The sequence below is a fragment of the Brachyistius frenatus genome, unplaced genomic scaffold, assembly GCF_029030835.1.
Source record: "Brachyistius frenatus isolate BFR_SWC_R1_liver_20210118 unplaced genomic scaffold, ASM2903083v1 Contig_4, whole genome shotgun sequence".
NCBI lineage: Eukaryota > Metazoa > Chordata > Actinopteri > Embiotocidae > Brachyistius > Brachyistius frenatus.
The window spans coordinates 2,985,975-3,006,013 of NW_027210603.1; the positions used below are offsets into that span (position 1 = coordinate 2,985,975).

Below are 20,039 nucleotides of genomic sequence, written 5' to 3' on the forward strand. Positions count from 1 at the left end.
TATGAGTGCACTACAATTTTAATTTGTCCCATCAACTACGACATAGATGAACACTCAGTATTGTATTGTCTTTCATATTGAACTGTCAGTGTTTTTTAAAATACTATACGTGGACCACTAAGATAAAGACAAACCTCTGCATAAACAGAACAATAAGTTTTGCACAAATGTCACATGCTTTACTCCTTCAGTGTCACAATTTATATAGTGTCACCTGGCTGGTGTAAATATCTATAATTTTTTTGTACACTACATGAAATGTGTGAAAAGTTTATTAAAATCTTGTCATTTAACCTTCCACGTATCTGATTATTTAGTTTTTAAACTTGTTTGGTTCAGTTTTGTGTAACACTTCCTGAAGAAGAATGTAAAATCAAGAAGTATGAAAATTGTATTTTAGTGACTGTTTAAATTCATGGTTTTGTAAAAATACTGTCAGGACAAACTTGTCACTTTTTAGATTGTTTATTACATTTACAGAAAGTTGTCTATTTACAGTATTCTGCATTATGATTTTACAAATGACCTCGACACTTAAAACTGGGCATCTTTCACAAACATCTGGGGGTACGGTGAGTGGATATATACATAACTAAATAATAAAGTCCATTTCCCGGGAACTAATTCAGTTTCATGGATTTATCTGGGATGAAGGTGACTCGGAGTCCTCTGCAGGTGAAGTGTCCCACTGTTTTCCAGGTTCAAGCAGACAGAGAAAGGAACATGAATTCGCTTACATGAAGTCTGAAATCAGTCAACTAATAGGACGAGCAGAGATGCTTAAAAGGTCCCCTGATGAGGACTTTCAGGTCGGCATCGTCCTGTATGTTGACATGTCCAGGTCTGAATGTCCACCGGACTGCAATGAGGGCTCAGTGCTCATTTAAAATCTGTGTTGAAGTCATAGGCGTCATCTGTTGCAACTGCAGAGAGGCTGATGTCTACGGGAACAGACTGAAACTGCACATGACCTGTTTTACCTGCAAAGAGAAGATGAGATGTAATTTTTTTTTAATAAAATCTTGCCCTGGTAGGTGTATATTTTAGTACCAATGATGAAGGACATTTTTAACCAAAATTTACTTTTGAGGGCTGTTTTCTCTGGTTTCTCCGGTTCCTCTGCTTTATTTGAGTCCTCAGTAGTTTGTTCAGGCTGCAAGAAGAGCAGATTTTCCAGTTGTATAAATGACAACATCTCCAAAATACAATGATTTCATTAAAAATGAAAAAGTTCAGTCAGCAGGATCAGAGTTGGATTAGAAGTCTTCATGAACAAATCAAGACTTGCATTTTTGTCCTCATTTCCAGCACATTAGACCTCTTGTTATTTTAAGCAGCTGTATTGTCTCAGTTTTCCATCAACATGTTACCTCATCGTTCTGCTCTGTGGCTGCAGCAGCAGGTTTTTCCTCAGAGATGTCGGCGACACTCAGCAGACCTGCAGTCGGTCCTTTGGGGGTGAAGCCTATACTGCTGCCCAGGTTTGGGAATCTAACACCTACGACAGCACATGGTTTTATCAACAAGGACAGAATTACTCTTTTCATCTACAGTACATTCACAAATGCAGAGTTGACTCCAAACCTGCGAGTGCCAACAACAAAAAAAAATCTCAAAAAGAGCTTCACCAACTTGTGCGATGAAATCAGCCTTTTTCACAAGTACCTTTCAGAGTTTCCTCGTTTCCCGCGTTCAGTTTTTTCAAATCCCAGCAGCTCTGCATCTCAGCGACCACAGCTTCAGACAGGTAGGCAGGCAGGCTTTGATTCTCTTGTGCCTTCGAGTGGTAGATTAGTTTGGGTCTGAGGAGACACCCAACCAGAGTTGTGTGGTTTAAAATCAAATGAAACATGTAGTAGTTGCAACGCTACATAAGTGGCACAGTGTTTGGATCAGAGTTGGATTAGAAGTCTTCATAATGAAATACAGATTTGCATTTTGTCCTCATTTCCACTGTGATGGACTGAGGCCTTCCTGAGGAAAACACAAACACTCACCCTGTCCAGTCAGCCAGGAAAGTAGTGGCCGCCTGCTCTGTGTTGGGAACTCCACCTTTCTGCAGAAAACCACGCTTTTTGGCGAAGAGGGTCAAAAACTCGAGAGAATTTCTGAAGTCCGGGACGTTGTACTGAAGCATGATCTGGAACAACGACCACAAGAGAATCCAAAATGATTTAAACAGTTCACTCATCAGGAACACGTCTCTCCCGTGATGGCAAAACTTCCTACCTGGTTCTTGTCACACTGCTTGAGCAGAGTCCTGACTGCCTCCAGCACACTCTCATGACCCTCCTCCACCTGCAGGCTCCTCAGAGCCATGGAGGCTGGTGGGTTGGAAGGCGACGCCAACAGTCCTGGGCTGTCCATTAGCTTCACGTTCTTCGAGATGTGCACCTCCTGCATGGATCTGGTGAGTGGTAAAGAGATGGAATTTAATCATGTTAATACAGTACAAGTCAGAAGGACTAATACATATGTTGACATTACTTCCTAAATGTATAAAGTGAAACAAACACAAATGCATCACGAGTTAAAAATCCCAGAGGATTGTGCTAAAAGAATCTTACTTGGTGATGCCTCTCTTGATACCAACGTTGCAAGCCAGGATTCCCTTCATACTGTTGACGAGGCTGCTTTTTCCCACACTGGGAAAACCTGAAGGAGATCGTATGAAAGAGGAAAATTCAGACTATTTACTTTGAATATATTCCATGAAATGAAAGCAACCTGAATTAATCTACGCTATTTAGCTTCTTAAGACAGTGAAGTCACTGAGTAACAGGTTAAAACACACATCCACTGATGTTATATTGTCAAAAGGGAAAAAAAAACAAATCAGTTTTTGGAGAGACAAAATTTGTACATACCGACGATGCCCACTTTAAGTGACACTTCACTCTGTGTGTTCGCAGCATAACTTGAAAGCAGCTCAGTCAGACAAGAGCTTCCAAAGCAGGTTGCACCTCTGGAAATGTCCAGGACTTCATTGGAGGCCACTATTCTTCTCTTTTTGGCTTGCTGATGAAGACAGAAGCAGACAAGATTTAAATCTGAAGTGTTTTCTAATGTACATTCCTATCATCACAATGATTACAGTATTTATGTGTAAAAAAAATAAAAAAAAAAATGTCCAACAAACACACAAATCAGCTCTTCGCAGGTCAGAGTGATTGAATTGTGTGGTTTGTTGGTTACTCTTGGAGGTTATAACCAGTTATAACAGCACAACACAAGCTGCTCAACCTTCTCAGTCCTCCACATTACAACGATGCAGAGATGCTGCATGAACATCAATTACTTCGTAATAATAAAAATTAGGCCTGTTGACGTTCTGTAATATCACATTGTGAAAACGCTGGTTATTTCTACCAGTTCCAGCCAGACTAGTCATGAAAATAAATCAGTGGTTGTGCATTTTACAGAAAGAAAACGTCCTGCTTTCCTCAAGGTTGGGCACCGTGCCTTAAACCATTAAGTGATTTATAGCTGACATCCCACTTATTCAAAAATATTGATGGAGCGAAATAACTATCAGTCAAAAATGTCTCTTTATGCCTTTAACGTAACGGTTTGGAATTAGAAAAAAAGGTTTGTGAATATATCTAAAGTCTGATTTGATTTCTAAGAGAATCACCGACCTGAAAAGGTAAACAGTGTTTAAATCAATGATGCGTAAAATGCACCTCCTACCACTGTTTTGTCCCGGATCTGCGTCGATGCTTTGAATGCAACAACTGGAAATTCTCGTTGCAAACACTTTATCCACCTCTCCACATTTTCCTTTGGTACCAGATCTACAACCCACAAAAAAAAAAAAAAAAAAAAAATCAAAGTCCAGACAATCCAATTAAATTCAGAACATATCAGAAACCTACAAACCAATGTGTCTAAAATGCGATACAGCAACATCTCATGTGTTTTTACCTATTTTGTTTAGGACCAAAAGTAGTTTCTTGTTGGCTCCTCTCTGCAGCACCGCCTCCTCCAGCTGTGGACACCTGCACCCGAGCGGATCACGAGCATCGAGGACTTCTATTACGACATCAGATGCATCGATCACCTGAGACAGAGGACATCGCATGAGTTGCTAATAACTATTAGTCTTAACGATACCGTGACTGGATTTGGGCGACTTTTACCTTGTTTAATTCAGCACAGAGGAACTGCTTTGAGTTCTTGTTTGGGGCAGTCTTTTTCTCTGGTTGATTTTCACTGTCATCCTTTGCACACAAGACACAAAAATGAAAGTTAGCAGTCAAGCAATAACAATAAAAATCTGGACACACCGAAGATTGTAGCGTTAGCCTTTTACCTCACGAGCTCTCTTGGTTTTTGGTTCTTCTCCTTTACTAACAGCCTCCTTCTCGTTCTTCTTCTTCTGGGCTCGCGCCACTTTTTTGGCTTGTTTTTTTCTTTCTTTTTCTTCTTCAATCTATGAGACAAGAATTTGATTTCATCAATTATACTTTGAAAAAGACATCTGGAGGTGTGAAAGGACTTTACCAATGCACACCATCCGACCTAAACTGATCATAGTCCACAGACTGAGGTCAGTTTAGTCATAGCTTTCAGCCCTCGCTGTGCATCAAACTGTAAAGTGACACTTCCAGATGATAGTTGTTATAATGCGCACTAGTGGGATGAGTGAATACCCACCCGGAGCCTCCTCTCCTCTGCCTCCCTGAGGACCTCCTCCTTGAAGGGAGCACTGCTGGGCACGCCGAGGTCCTTTTTCACTCGCTTGCCTACTCCGGTCTTCCTTGCCTCTCTTTTTAGCTTTCTGTTATGCTCCCGTACCTGAATACAGAACAGCAGAGTGTCACTCAGCTTCATGTGGATATTAAAATGAGTCTAACAATGGAGAAAAAAGTGGGAGCAGCAGACTCCTCTTCACGTGGGCTAATCCTCCATTACGAACACATGTCACGGAAAAGAAAGTTATAACGAAAAAAAAAAAAAAAAAACACAGCTAAGCCACTTACCTTCTTCTGTATTTTATAACGTTTGGAACAGGAGAGCCGCTTACTTGCTTTCCTCAGTTCTGGTGACAAAAGTTCAAGATAAAACAGTTAAACGTGTGTTGAAAAGTTAGCTAACGGAGAAGCTAACGCAGGCTGACCAGCGCTAACTGGTAGAAATGTTTCCCGCGAGCGTTCTCGCTGGTTTAGTTTAACGAACCACTGAAGCATTTACAGATTTGTTGCTTTTATACAGTTATATGATATTATATATTCATGCAGCATCCTTGTCAGCGTTTCAACTCACTCGGTCGTTTCATCGTGGAGCGGAAGATCTGCCAATGTGACTGAGAAGAAGCACTCGCACGTGGAAGGCTGCATGAGTGGGGCGTTTCGTCATTTCCGCTTCTGGTCGGGTCGCGGTTCGTCTTCCGCCCCCTGCTGACCGGGAGGGTTTACGAGCATCACGTCACAGATGGTGATGCAGTTATTGTAGAACAAATTTATTTGAGAACCACATTTTATTTAATTTCTTAATTATGACCCTGGCATGTAGACTTTTTTTTCTTTTTTTTTATTGTAACATGTTTGTGTTTAAACCTCATGTTTGTTAATACATTTTGTTTTAAAAAAGAAAGAAAAAAGAAAAAAATACTTTTTACTATTTACAGTTAGGTTAGGTTAGGTCAGGTTAGGTCAGGTTAGGTCAGGTTAGGTCAGGTTAGGTAGTTACTTTATTGATCCCCGAGTGGAAATTTTTTCGCTACAGCAGCATACAGGAAGCAATAGATAATAATAGAATAATAGAAAGCAATAACATAGCAGTAAAAAATATAAAATATAAAATGCACAGTATATGCAGTACAGTATATATCTATATATATTATATGCAAACAACCAAGAACACAGACAACAGTGTTATTGTTGTGTGATGGATTTTGCCAGAGGTGAGTTATTTTCTATTATTACTGACTCAAATAAAAGTAAGACTGTATTGGATATTATTATTGTTGGATAGTAATATATTTTGTACCATCTACTCTTACTGGTTAATTTATTAGTAAATGGTTGTAGGCGAAGTTACTCTTGTGTGTAAAACGGAGCGTAATAAGTATTTTAATTACAATATTTCTCATAAAATGTTGTGACGTAATATGAAGTAGCATTGAGGCTGTTGATCTAAAATGCTGCTGCGAAAGTACGGCATTTAGGAAGAAAGATAATATATCTCCAATATTAGTTTGTCTTTATTGGCTTCCCATAAAAACGTGAATTTTATTCAAAATTCTTCTCTTGTCTTACAAAGCTCGTAATAACAGAGCTCTTAAATAGCTTAATTGTTTTTTCTCTACAATGTTGTAAGGTTCTGTTACTAATTGTTTATTAAGTTAAGTGTCCTGAAAGGATATGTTGACCATACTGCATGTGTGTATAAGCATTTGTAAAGAAAAACCAAACTGAACAACAAGCGGTAAAGGGGACCATAACAAAATAAAAAAGGATATATGCATATTAAAAAAGTGATTAAAAAAATAAAAAAGGACACTCCAGAAGTCAAAGTTTAAAGTTTCTTCGGGAATTAAATAACTGCACAAATGCCTTCACAATAAACTCTCTTGATAGTCACTTCATTAAACAGACAAATGACAAGTTGGGTGAAAACACATTTTAAACGAGTAAATAAAACAATCTGAGTAAAAAAATAAAATAATTAAAAAAAAAAAAAAGCATCAGAATCTGTTGAACTTTATGATCACAAGAAAGTTCCGGGGTGAGATCGTGGACGTGTTCAGAGGAAAACGTCTCCTCCTCACTGAGGATGTCGGGGAAGAGGAGGAAGAGGAGGAGGAAGAAGAGGAGGAAGAGGAGGAAGAAGAAGAAGAAACAAGTCCGGGTCACGTGACTGGGTCGAGCATCTTTTTTTTGTGGTCCATTTTGGATGCTAGCAGGAGCTCCGTGCAATCCAAGACACCAAGACAATGACCAAACTGCAGTTTCTAAACGTTTTTTTGACTGAGCGTCTCATGCTTGCTGCGCAGGAGATTTACAAGTCTGTGGAGGACACGATTTTGGAGTACCAGGAGGAGATCGCTATCAGGGAGCGGGAGAACGATCATTTGAGACGCAGGCTGCGAGACGCTGGGATTGAAATATGGCCAGGTTAGCTCCGAGGGAAGCTAACGGTTCAGCAGCGCCCCTGTGTGTTTTTTTTTTCTCTCTCCACTATTAGCCGAGTCTCTCTGGGGTTGCATAAGGTGGAGAAACTGAGCTTCATGGCGTACCGTACAAATACAACAACACATTGAATAGCCAGGAAATAATGTTGTCCCACTTCCGAGCAAGTTAACTTTGGCCGTTAGCAAAAGCTAGTTGACGTTAGCGGCTATTGTTGTGACGCGGCTAGCGGGTTAGCAACCTTTGTTCGTTAGCCAGCCAGCTAGCCGACTAGCTCCCAGCCGGGTCAGGGGTCAGGGGTCAGAGTTCAGGCACATCTGGAGGAGTCCTGTGTGCACGTCGACCTTTTCATGGTGCCAGCTCGTGACTGATGCTGCAGGCGGTGAACCGACGAAAACAAACGCACGAGCGTTGCGTCAGCAGACGTCGTCTGTCCGAGTCTTTGACAGCCTGGTTGTTGAAGCTGCTGATGTTTGGTGATGTCGACGTGTGTAACTGTTTTCATCAACTCACTGGAGATTTATTTGACTTGACTTTAACTTGGCGCGAGTCTGCGTTTTTTTTATTTTTTTGCAGTGTTAAAAGTCCCAACACTTCAAAGTTCAAGGTAGTGAGACATTTGATCGGCATCCCATAAAGTATTGTTTACAACTTTGTATTTGCTCACTGTAGGGTTGTTATATTGTTATATGAGGCTGGATATCGTCTTTGATTGTGGAAATCCTAATATGATGATGTAGCAGACTTGTTTTCTCAGACTGTCCAAAAATAAACTTGTGTAAATATTTTTGTAAAAGCTATGATAACCATCCCGACAATGTTGTTGCAATATTGACATTGAGCTAATTGGCCAAAAATGTTGTGATCCGTGATTTTCTCCGTGCTGCCCCGCCCCGCCCCTGTTCTTGGTTCCCCAGATGGTTTTATGTTGTTGGGCCTCTGATATTATAATGTCCTGAACCAGCATCTTAAAATGAGTTTAGTTCAATTCAGCTTTAGTCAAGTGTTGAATGCAACATGTGAACAAACACAACACTACTTCTAATTTAACCCTGGAGATAAAACATCATGTACTTCTATGATAATCAGCGTTTAAGGCCATTTATTAGCCAGTTGTTGATTATGACACCAGATGTAACAGGCAGCTTACCACCTTTGCACTGGTGCTGTATGATGACCACCTTATTCTAGACGGGTTGTTAATCACCACGGGTTAGATATTTCTTTTTTTAGCCAACAGTGTGTTAAGTTCAACTCCTTGCCCGTTTGATGGAAGAAGCCATCTGGTAAGGGGATGTTCAACAGAAGGACACAGCAGTTAACATTTCCAGATGCTCTGGTTGCTCTGCATTAGCATTTGAGTATCTTCACCTTTTATGAGGACCCAGGTCATTTGGATATTTAAATGCAGACTTAATGAACGATTTATGACACTCCATGTGCTATATGCCTCATTTACCGTAATGAAGTCGGTGTTTTCAGCTGTGCCTCTTCATCCTGTTCTTCTCAGATCGCCCGTCCATGGCGCTGTTGGATGAGGAGGATGGTGAGCACCCACGGCGGGAGTGGAGTCCCAGCATGGGGCACGAAGAGCGTATTCCTATTCAGATCAAGGACAAAAGAGACCTGCGGGCCAACCAGGCAGACGATCAGCTCCGGGGGCACGGCTCTTGCAGCACACCGGAGAACATGTTCCCTCCTCCGCGCGTTGTAAATGAATACCCCCAGGACGGCCCCCACACCTCTAACCTCCCGCAGAGTCAAGGTGTTGAGAACAGGGACAGGGATCCTGGATCTCGAGGCTCCTCGAGGCACGTGAAGGCAGAGAGCGGAGGCGGCCACAGAGGCTCGACTTCCTCCAACAGCGGCGCCCAGCCGCTCGCGCCGGTCAACCCGAACTGCTCAAACGAGAACAACATAGACATAATTGGGGTGGAGAATGGGGGACAGATGGTTGGTGCAAAGGGAACTGGAACTGGAGCTAACAGAGGACAGGCCTCTCACATGCGCAACCAAGGAGCCAATGCTGTGGACTGCCCCCATCAAAAATCCCCACTACAAGGCCACATGTCGTCGTTCTCCTGCAAGGTGTGCGGCGAAGCGTTTAGTCACGTGGGCCACTTGCACGTGCACGTACAGGTGCACACTCGGGAAAAACCTTACCGCTGTGGAGTGTGCGGGAAATGCTGTAGCTCCTCCGGCAGACTCCAAGAGCACCAGCGTAGTCACACGGGGGAGAAACCCTTCCGCTGCCAGATTTGTGGGAAGGGCTTCACACAGATGGCTCACCTGAAGGTCCACATGAGGATCCACACGGGGGAGAAGCCGTACAGTTGCCCCGTCTGTGGCAAGTGCTTCAGCCGCTCTGACAAAATCAAAAGGCATCTTCAGACCCATAGCCGTGAGGGAACATATTTCTCAGGGCAATGATGCAAGTGTGTTGTTGAACAGCCCGGTTTGTGAATCGTACTAATGTGGGAAACTTTTCTATAAAAAAAGCTATAATTGCTGCCACTGAAAAAAAGGCTTTTCTTCCTACTCTCCAAGAACTAGGGAACCTGCAACTCTTGGAGAACATTTTTTATGTAACCTAATACTTCTCAGTCCCTCAATAGAATTTGTATTTAGCCAGTTTAGTAAGTCATTTACTTAATTTTTTACTTGTCACTGAGTATTAAATCTCTAAAGACACAATTTGAGTTATTAGCTAGCCTTTCTGAATTATCTAGCCTTCCTTAGTCATATAACTAGCATGATGAAGTCTTCCACACATGCCTTGACACTGAGACGCATCAAGAAATGCAAGAATGTTCAGCACGGTCGCAGCTTCTTGTTGGCCAGTCGCTTCATATCCATAAATCCACACTTCAGTTTAACAACTGCAAACTTGACATCTGTCTTATAATTGTTCTTTTCAAAGGTAAAATTAAAATTGGTGTATGCATGATATCATCTCCATTTTTCTCAGTAAGGGAATTGATCACCTGGCAAAAGAATCCTGTGAAGTTAAACACTACCAGTTATTTTTTTTTATTTTTATTTTTTTTTATGTAGCAATTTAAAAGAATAATATTTTTTTTTTTTAAATAGACAGAAAAAGAGCTGCTGAAATGCCCCTTTTTCTTTTCTCAGTGCTGTTACATTGTTGCAGAGCTAAATACTGCCATCTCACATCGTCAGTGCTTCATGTTGTCCACTAAAAGAAAGGACAAATCTGTCATGAGACTGCTCCACTAATTTGTGAAATAGTGTGATATTCTGTAAAGTACCACTAGCCCCGGGTCTGACCTGCCACGCATTTAGGAATTATGTGGTTTCTTTTTTTATGACATGCACTATCTGTCCTGGACGATGCAGATTCTCTTTATAACAGGGCCATCCAGTATTAGCAGAACCTATCTGTGTTGTTGTTTTTTTACAGGGTCTCGGTTAGCACAGACGCTCCCCTGTTTTACCACCACAGTAATCACGGACGTGAGGTATTTTTGGAGTGGCCAAAGTTGTGGTTCATTTTCAGAAGTGGTGGTTGGTTTGTCTTGGAATAAAGTACTTCCTCCTTATTGCTGTGTTTCCCACAGGAAGATAATTGATTGATGGGCGGTGCAGTTTGACTTATGTGCATGCAGAGACTCATACATGTAGAGAGGGAGAGTGTGACCCAGGTTAGTTTTCTGTAGCTACAATTTACAGATGTCTCCCAAACGCCTCACATGCAGGTTCATCAGCAGACGCCGGCAAGGTGGCTGCACGCGGGTTGTTGCTAGGTTGTAGAAGCTGGAGAGATAATGCTCTGAACTCTACTGTGCTGCGATTGGTTAATTCACGCCCAGTCAAGTGGTTCCTAAACTTAATTGCCATCCCAACCCTAACACTCCGACATTGTGACAACCAATTACAGGCAGACGCTCCTTCCCGCCGATCCAATCATGCACCATCCCTGTGCACAGAAAAGACTGTCGTCCCCCATCAGTTACTGCAGCGTATGATCAAAAATTTGTGTGAAAAAAGTAAAAGATATTCTATTGTAAGATTTATCGAAGTTTGAACTATGCTGTTTTGGATTTTTGTGGGAAACACTGCAACTCTTGGACTGATCCCTCAACCGCAGATCCTACAGTTACCTTTCTCCTCTCAGGATTAATGCTGCATTCATAACATGAGGGCAGACCACAAATATTTACTGATGACTTAAAATGGCTCTCGTAAAAGTCAGTAACTCAGGGTTTGTGAGTTTCCCATCGAATTTGTCCCTGCTGGTTGCAGAAATAAACAAAAAAAAAAAAAAAAAATTGTACCTTGAGTATTCTGCAAATACATGAAACGGATAAAGCATGGGACCTTGTCAGAGCTCCGTTGTTGCTCAGGATGCAGAGTCCTGCCTCAGTTTTCCCTCTACATGTGATGAATGCAGCATGAGACAGCAAGTCCTCACAGCTGACCAGCAGCCCTTCACTCACAGTCTTCTCGGGGACATCTTTACTCCCCCGCACACACACTCTAATGTACAGTGTTGTATCATTGCGTTTTAAATGTTATTTTTTAATAAAGTAGTAATTGAGTATCAGTTGTAATTGTTATGTATTGTATGTGAATCTCGAGAAAGGTTAAATGAAACCGTTTGTGTTGTTTTAGTCGAGTTTTCAGCATGTGAAGGTAGCAGTAGTACAGATTAGTTTGTGCTGTTTGTAAAGAACATTTTTTCCTCCTGCTTCAGAGGGCAAACAAAGATTTTATTTTCCAAGTGTTTTTAATAAGCAATTACAGTGATACGATAGAATTTTGTTTATATTTATTACATATCTATTAGGGAGATCGGCCTATTCGTACAGAAAACCCCTTGAGATGCAACAAAAAAACAGGTGTAAAGAAATATTGGTATTGTGCATGCAGGCTCAGTGTCACAGTGTGATGCCTTAATTCGAAGTCTGAATCAAATAGAGCCATGATTTATATTCGTAGCCATAACACCTGTGCTTTTTCAATGACAAGTCAAAATGGGTTTCTTCTTCTCTGCAGTAATGGAGATGACTGAAATACTACAGCTGTGCATACAAAATCCTAAAACAAAACATCTATGGAATCTGTGCACCCATCACATGTCTGCAAGTGGGAACTATTTTGACTAGTAATGTGTAAAAAAAAAACAAGTTCTAAGTTCAGAGGCTACTCTGTTTTATTTTGTAGTAACAGATTGCCAACGCTGGGTGGTGTACTTTCTATCTCGGTGTTTTTCTTTGGTGCACTTGACAGCAAGAGTGTTAAGTACAAGAAGTGGGAGAGGTGAGATCATTTTCTGTAAATGAATACCACACATACTGATGTCTTAAAATTGCAATATGGTAGGTTGAACACTTTGAACTCAAACGCATGTAATGAATCACGTGTTAATGGAACGACTGATTTGGTTGTATGCAGCCTTGTGCTGGGACATTACGCCGTAATATGCTTGTTCAGTATCCTTGAGGAGGATATCCGGATCAAGGAGACAGTCACAGAAAGCCCGAACAAGGTTTATGCACCGATAAATCATGTGGCGCTGCTGTTTTACTGTATGTTTCCAGTGACACCTTCATGAATAATGACTCCTCAGAAGTGGAGGAACACTCGCTCATTCTTGTGATATTTATCACAGTCATAACAAAGCTGTCTTAACGATGCAGGCACGTCGATGAATATTGAGAGTGACTTCAAAATCCAGGAGCCCCTCTGATTTGCAGCAGATTGAATTTGCACCCCACACTGTGACACTGTGAGATGCCACTTCCTGTCAAGATGCAGGCAAAGAAATGCTGAAGGCTCACAGCACGGAGGTCCAATGATGAGACTGAAGGAGGTGGAGGTGATATAATTCATTTCATTTGCTCATATCAAATTTTAGAATTAGTATTGATGTAAATATCTGTTTTAGGTGCATTAGTTAAAGAAGAATCTGCTATAAAAAAAAAAAAAGCCATCTCTTGTTACTGTGTGATTACCTTACTCAATCACAGGCAATCAAATGGGAACTGTTGTGCAATCAGTCATCAGAATTAGATGATTGCTCATAAAGAGACTAATCTTCTGTAATGCAATCAGTGTCAGTGATGGCTTTGATAATAAATAAATAAATGCTTTTCTTTGCCAGCTATCACTTGTTATTTATTTTTTGACTTAATTAATTGTAAACATCTTTTATGATAAAGAAAAATATTTCACTGATACTAAAATAAAGTTTTCAGTGGTTGAGTATAATCAATGACTACTTCATTAAACTGAAAGAGTCTGTATGACACAAGAACAAACATTCTTATTTTATCTTTTATGTTTTGAGATACATTACATGTCAAAGTCAATTTCTGCAACCAAAAAAGTACACGAATAAAAGTTTGTTTGTGTTTATGCTCTTTTCTCAGAGTCCGTTTTCCCGTAACTCCCGACAGTCCACAGACAACAGCTGACAGTTTTCATCTGGACTATTTCTTTGGTATTATAGTCCGCTCTGAAATGATCACAGAAATAATTTTTGGTCTTCCCTTATCTCATTTTGGTCTCTCTACAGTCTAGTGAAGTTTTTAATAGAACTTGTATGAGGTTATCATCCTGTTTCATTTTCTATCTTTTCAGCTGATTGACAGAGGGCTTTTTTTCAACATACAGTGGGTACGGAAAGTATTCAGACCCCTTTAAATGTTTCACTCTTTGTTTCATTGCAGCCATTTGCTAAAATCAAAAAAGTTCATTTTATTTCTCATTAATGTACACTCAGCACCCCATCTTGACAGAAAAAAACAGAAATGTAGAAATTTGTGCAAATTTATTAAAAAAGAAAAACTGAAATATCACATGGTCATAAGTATTCAGACCCTTTGCTCAGTATTGAGTAGAAGCACCCTTTTGAGCTAGTACAGCCATGAGTCTTCTTGGGAATGATGCAACAAGCTTTTCACACCTGGATTTGGGGATCCTCTGCCATTCTTCCTTGCAGATCCTCTCCAGTTCCGTCAGGTTGGATGGTGAACATTGGTGGACAGCCATTTTCAGGTCTCTCCAGAGATGCTCCATTGGGTTTAGGTCAGGGCTCTGGCTGGGCCAGTCAAGAATGGTCACAGAGTTGTTCCGAAACCACTCCTTTGTTATTTTAGCTGTGTGCTTAGGGTCATTGTCTTGTTGGAAGGTGAACCTTCGGCCCAGTCTGAGGTCCAGAGCACTCTGGAAGAGGTTTTCTTCCAGGATATCTCTGTACTTGGCCGCATTCATCTTTCCTTCAGTTGCAACCAGTCGTCCTGTCCCTGCAGCTGAAAAACACCCCCATAGCATGATGCTGCCACCACCATGTTTCACTGTTGGGATTGTATTGGGCAGGTGATGAGCAGTGCCTGGTTTTCTCCACACATACCGCTTAGAATTAACACCAACAAGTTCAATCTTGGTCTCGTCAGACCAGAGAATCTTATTTCTCATAGTCTGGGAGTCCTTCATGTGTTTTTTGGCAAACTCTATGCGGGCTTTCATATGTCTTGCACTGAGGAGAGGCTTCCGTCGGGCCACTCTGCCATAAAGCCCCGACTGGTGGAGGGCTGCAGTGATAGTTGACTTTGTGGAACTTTCTCCCATCTCCCTACTGCATCTCTGGAGCTCAGCCACAGTGATCTTTGGGTTCTTCTTTACCTCTCTCACCAAGGCTCTTCTCCCACGATTGCTCAGTTTGGCTGGACGGCCAGGTCTAGGAAGAGTTCTGGTCGTCCCAAACTTCTTCCATTTAAGGATTATGGAGGCCACTGTGCTCTTAGGAACCTTGAGTGCTGCAGAAATTATGTTGTAACCTTGGCCAGATCTGTGCCTTGCCACAATTCTGTCTCTGAGCTCCTTGGACAGTTCCTTCGACCTCATGATTCTCATTTGCTCTGACATGCACTGTGAGCTGTAAGGTCTTATATAGACAGGTGTGTGCCTTTCCTAATCAAGTCCAATCAGTTTAATTAAACACAGCTGGACTCCAATGAAGGAGTAGAATCATCTCAAGGAGGATCAGAAGAAATGGACAGCATGTGAGTTAAATATGAGTGTCACAGCAAAGGGTCTGAATACTTATGACCATGTGATATTTCAGTTTTTCTTTTTTAATAAATTTGCACAAATTTCTACATTTCTGTTTTTTTCTGTCAAGATGGGGTGCTGAGTGTACATTAATGAGAAATAAAATGAACTTTTTTGATTTTAGCAAATGGCTGCAATGAAACAAAGAATGAAAAATGTAAAGGGGTCTGAATACTTTCCGTACCCACTGTAAATATATATATATTTTTTAAAAGTCAAGTGAGGAAAAGCCCTGGCAACAATAGTCACAGAAATAAAATGGGTTTAATTGCCGTGCAGCTGTTGATCTACTGCTCTACCTTTTAAGTTTTTAAAAAGATGCACTGAAAATACCCATTGTTGCTGAAAAATAAAGAAATCTCACAACACAGTGTTTTCCCAACTTCCCACTGGATGATAATCATAATATCTAAAAATACCAGACTTAATTAATATTCTATAAACTAATCAGTCTGATAGCTGATAGTTGATGGAGTGAGCTCAGAGAGAGATGAGAGTGTTCTCCAGAGAACATTCATACGTCGACAGATCTCCAGTTTAAGTATTCCCTGATGATGGCGGTTCATAGCTGATCAGGCTGGTGTACATATTTAGCTTTATGAAAATGGTTTTCTGGCCTGTCGCTGGACGTAGGTTAGAGGCTGAGGGCACCGGAGATGGATATCAGGTTAAAAAATAATGTAATCTGACAGAAGAAACCAGGACTGCAAACTGATCTATTCGAGTGTTTTCACAATGAAGAGGAGCCGAATAATTGTATCAGTCGGCAGTAATAAGTGTCTTCACTGAATTTGTAAACCGAAATCTGATGAATGTATTTCAGCCTCATAACACAGCAATTAGTCAGTCACACTAATTAAAGCCACTTTAGATGAGGATTTGAAGTGTTTCATCTTTAACCAATGAGTCCAAGGACAGTGAAGGACAGTGAAGGACAGTGAGGACACTCGTGTGTCACAGAATGTATTGATTCTGATTGGAGTCACCGACCTCCAGGCTTGGAGAATAAACAGCACACATTGAGCAGTGTAGGAGTGAGGTGCACTGTTCCTGTTTTTGTCTCTTTATTTTTTATTTTTATTTTTTTAAGTGTATCGAGTACACAAGTTTTCAGGACTTCTGTTGGCTTTTCTTTCACTGCAGGGGAGCAGTATTCATCTCAGATTAGTCTGCAGGGAACCAGTACTCTGTTTTCTTGTGTCTCTGCCCTGCTGGCAGTCACTGCAAGCCGATTCCAGGAGCCCAACTTTCTATCAACCGTGTCCTTGCTGTTATTTACATGAGAGCACACTGTGTAAAAACTTTATAGTTTATTCTGATAATCTGAGAAATGAATTAATGTCCTTGGTTAATGTACTGGAGACCCTGTGATATACTCTCTGTCCTCAGTCTCATTCTTAAACTTTCAGTGACCTGATCCTGTTGCCACTGATTGCTGAGGTACACATACAGTCAGACATTATGTTTTACATGAGAACACAGACTCTTCTTCCACCAACTATTATTATAATTGAATGATTATTGCCTGTTATTGATGATCTCACTTTGTGACCACAAACCTATGATGCATCCACAGGTATAAAAGAAGGAACTCTGAGAGCAGAAATCTCTCAGCCTGAAACACTCTTTTGTGTGAAAACTGATTTCCTGTCTGCAGATGAATGTGTCACAAAAGGTGCTCTCCTCTTTTGAGCCTTTATTACAGAACTTTAAACACAGTCAACATTTTTCATCATTTGGAGCAGCCTCGATAACCATTTTACTGAATAAGTGGAACACATGGAAATTTGCATCAGTATTGCATTTTTGTTATGCAAGTCTTAAAAGAAGGATGCAACTGCATGTAAAACTCCATGATAGAATGATGCTGTTAAGGCTCTAATTTAAATATTCATGTATTTGAGCTGGGTCCCAGAATTACACCACCAAAATTGCATACTCACTAAAATTTGATATCTTTTGCGTTTTTTTACAGAATACAATAGATAACAGGTAATCTGGAGTGATGATGAGTTATTTGCTTGTGAAAATAAGCTCTAATCGATCCAGTAGTTCTTGCAACAAACAGGCTATCTCCTTATCAATTTTCCATCTCTGGTTGTACCCAAAGCACACAATCACAAACATAATACATTCATACACATCTGAAAAAAGTCATTATATTCTCACACCTCATATCCTGCAGCGTCAGTCTGGCTGCTCTATGCCACATTGATCTGTTCTTCACAGAGTAGATGGAGCAATTATGTCTGTAGCTTTATGATCCCACTTTTATCTCAAGCTACGACACCACCGCTGGAGGACACTGGAAATTAAAGCATTTACTCTGCTTTGGCATGGGGCTAAAGTGATTTGAGTGCCAGTCAAAAAAATGTGGTAATGCTTCCTCTGTAACTAAGCAAGTCAGTAATTTGTAGTCAGTGTACTCAGTAACCGAAGTGATGTCCTGAAGCACGGTGGCCCAGTGTGGAGGGTCACCAAATTCCTTACATGACGTTGCTTTAATCAGTTTAGGGCAGCTTTGAAAATCAACCAAACACACAAGCCATGAATGTGTGCCCCATAACTCAAGATGAACAGCCCCTCATTTGGATGTAGGACTTCAAATGCGAGAACCTTGCTCATGGTACCATTTTGCCAGCTGAAATTGTTTAATTTTTCCATCCATTTTCCTCCACAGGAGTTTCTTTGTGCCACATGATGCAAACTGTACAGCTCCTTATATTGACTCTTCTGGTATTAAACCTGGGACGTCTCGTACCTGAAGCAATAATCATGCTCCGAGACCAACGAGCCACATAAAAGCCCTTTTGAGACGTTATATGGCCACATATTACAAGCGCAACATCCCAGACTCACTCTTCAACCTGTTTGACCTCATAGAGTTTTTGTTTGAGTGAAATCAAACAGTGAGGAGTTTTCTCACTATGATAGTCTCAGTAATGTGTGCTGTCTAACTTCATGCACCAGCAGTTCCTAATGAATTAACAAATAGACATGACAATGTTACAGCCGTTTGCTCTGTCTAATAGATATGGTGTCAAGTTCATGAAGAAAAATGAGCTTAATGTTATGCATTTTTTTTCCTGTTAATGAAAAAGAAAGAGACAGATGTAACACGAAGGAGAAAGGAGCAGTAGTGCACCACTGTGAGGGAACAATTAGAGCTATAATGGCTATTTTTAGCTAAAGTAGAAATACTTCAATCATTAGCTTTTGTTTTTATGAAGAAAAAAATCTGATTGATTTAATAAATGCCACAACGTTTTTGTTAATATGACACAAAAATGCAAATTACACTACTGACAATGTTAATTTGCCTAATTATGTGTAAATGATTACATTTTCTATCATTTTAATATATTTCCCCCTCTGAAATGATCTTCCTGACACATGTCCTGGGGCAGGACTACGAAGCCTTGTGGTTAACAGTTGTGAGATTAAGGTTTTGGAGAGCTGCAGTGATCGAAGGAAGACAAAATCAATCATAAATATAGATCCCTTTACGTCTTAACCCTAATGCCCAACTCCCTTGTGAGCAACTCATTTCGCCTGGGAATGATCAGAATGATGGATAAACAGTGCCAAGATAAGCACAGACTCGTCGGTTTCTGTGTGGGTGTGAGAGAGAGGACAGGGTTGTACTGAATTTACCCAGAAGTCCTCAATCTATTCATGGAATGCAGAAACATAAACTCTTCCTGGCAGGGAGAAAATATTTAACATATTTTCTCACACAAGCTTTTTTAAAGAGAGAGGGAAAATTATTATTATTATTATTCATTATTTTGAAATGGTGGTTGATGCCATGTTGCTCTGGCCTTATTAAATATCACTTTTATGAACATGCATGCACTCACCATGAGGATCTCTACTGTAGTATGACGATAAACTTATTTATTGAGCATTTATTTTTGATCGTTAAGCATGACAGTGGAATCACTCAGTTATGATATGATGATATTCAGATGAGTCAGTGATAAAAGCAGATGCCATGGAGTCTAATTCTTAATATCAATGATCAATAATCTCTAAAAACCAAACATATTGTCCCGTGCTTTCTGTCTTTATAAGGGCAGGGAATGAAACTCAAAGGTCAATATGTTACCTAAAGTAATTGAACAAACAATTCAGTTACACTTTCTGCACAGTCAGCTGGCAACACAAGCTATTTGACTTTCCGACTAGAAGAAAGAAACAAAGTGATGTGGCACTTGTAGTTTATAAAAAGACCACAATAAACTTAGATTGAACTCTAGTTTTATTAAGAGGGTTGTTCAGTGTTACCACCTGGCTAAAGGCTGGCAACAAAAGGAGACCAAAAACAGTTTTATGTTTACAAAAAGGGACTTAGTATTTCAGAGATATCCTGAATTTTAGCTACATGCTCGATCCAAAATTTTCCATATTATAGCATGATGCCAATATTTTGGTGAACCCTTATCTTGCTAGGTTTAGTCTTTCTGTCTCCACGCCCCCAGTATGTATGCCAGAAACCAATATGAAATCAAAGTTTTAATTAAAGTGTTTACTATTAGTGTAGAAAACAAAAGAAGATTGAAATTCTAAGCTAAACAACACAAACAAAGAGACAGAATGCTCCATATTCATTCACTTTTTTAAAAACCTAGTCTGTGGAAGAAACATCATATCAAAAACAGCATGGGGAATAAATTCTACCACAGGGCAAACATTTCTATCGTTTCCAGGTCTTGCATTGTAAGAAAAAAAAGGTTGTCACAGCTTTCCTATTGAACAGAAGCAGACTTTTCGATTTTCCAGGACATAGCACAGGAGCAGTTCTCATGATTGCCACAACTACAAACAAGA

General features: G+C 40.4%; 2 protein-coding genes and 2 non-coding genes across 6 annotated transcripts; 1 reads left to right on the forward strand and 3 right to left on the reverse strand.

Moving 5' to 3' along the window:
* Positions 1 to 645: 645 nt before the first annotated feature.
* gnl3 (G protein nucleolar 3) lies at positions 646 to 5,304 on the reverse strand. Its single transcript, XM_069710558.1, has 15 exons — positions 5,266 to 5,304; positions 4,983 to 5,041; positions 4,657 to 4,797; positions 4,313 to 4,432; positions 4,140 to 4,220; positions 3,925 to 4,060; positions 3,691 to 3,794; positions 2,868 to 3,018; positions 2,568 to 2,655; positions 2,230 to 2,407; positions 1,998 to 2,140; positions 1,666 to 1,802; positions 1,371 to 1,498; positions 1,084 to 1,153; positions 646 to 980 (listed from the first exon to the last, which is right to left on the reverse strand). Exons 1-15 carry the CDS (start codon positions 5,276 to 5,278, stop codon positions 880 to 882), a joined length of 1,650 nt encoding a protein of 549 aa, XP_069566659.1. The 5' UTR covers positions 5,279 to 5,304; the 3' UTR covers positions 646 to 879.
* LOC138631105 (small nucleolar RNA SNORD19) lies at positions 1,880 to 1,953 on the reverse strand. The gene has a single exon (XR_011311700.1). It is a non-coding gene; the product is annotated as a small nucleolar RNA SNORD19 (small nucleolar RNA).
* Positions 3,124 to 3,258, reverse strand: LOC138631088 (small nucleolar RNA SNORA47). Its single transcript, XR_011311696.1, has one exon. It is a non-coding gene; the product is annotated as a small nucleolar RNA SNORA47 (small nucleolar RNA).
* Positions 5,305 to 6,726: 1,422 nt separating the features above from the next.
* On the forward strand, positions 6,727 to 11,692 carry LOC138627814 (zinc finger protein 285-like). 3 transcript variants are annotated; one of them, XM_069710417.1, is made up of 2 exons: positions 6,727 to 7,118; positions 8,644 to 11,692. In XM_069710417.1, exons 1-2 carry the CDS (start codon positions 6,938 to 6,940, stop codon positions 9,561 to 9,563), a joined length of 1,101 nt encoding a protein of 366 aa, XP_069566518.1. In that variant the 5' UTR covers positions 6,727 to 6,937; the 3' UTR covers positions 9,564 to 11,692. The 3 variants fall into 3 exon arrangements, with proteins under 3 accessions (XP_069566518.1, XP_069566536.1, XP_069566527.1); XM_069710435.1 differs by having other exon boundaries at positions 7,025 to 7,213; XM_069710426.1 differs by having other exon boundaries at positions 7,025 to 7,157.
* The last annotated feature ends 8,347 nt before the right edge of the window (positions 11,693 to 20,039 follow it).

Bases quoted from the DNA above. Each gene is read 5' to 3' on its own strand.
- gnl3 (XM_069710558.1), bottom strand. The intron at 2,656-2,867 runs GTATGTACAAAT...GATCTCCTTCAG, and splicing joins ACTTAAAGTGGGCATCGTCG to GTTTTCCCAGTGTGGGAAAA. The intron at 1,499-1,665 runs GTACTTGTGAAA...GTGCTGTCGTAG, and splicing joins AAACGAGGAAACTCTGAAAG to GTGTTAGATTCCCAAACCTG.
- LOC138627814 (XM_069710417.1), top strand. From the start codon at position 6,938: ATGACCAAACTGCAGTTTCTAAACGTTTTTTTGACTGAGCGTCTCATG. The intron at 7,119-8,643 runs GTTAGCTCCGAG...TGTTCTTCTCAG, and splicing joins TGGGATTGAAATATGGCCAG to ATCGCCCGTCCATGGCGCTG.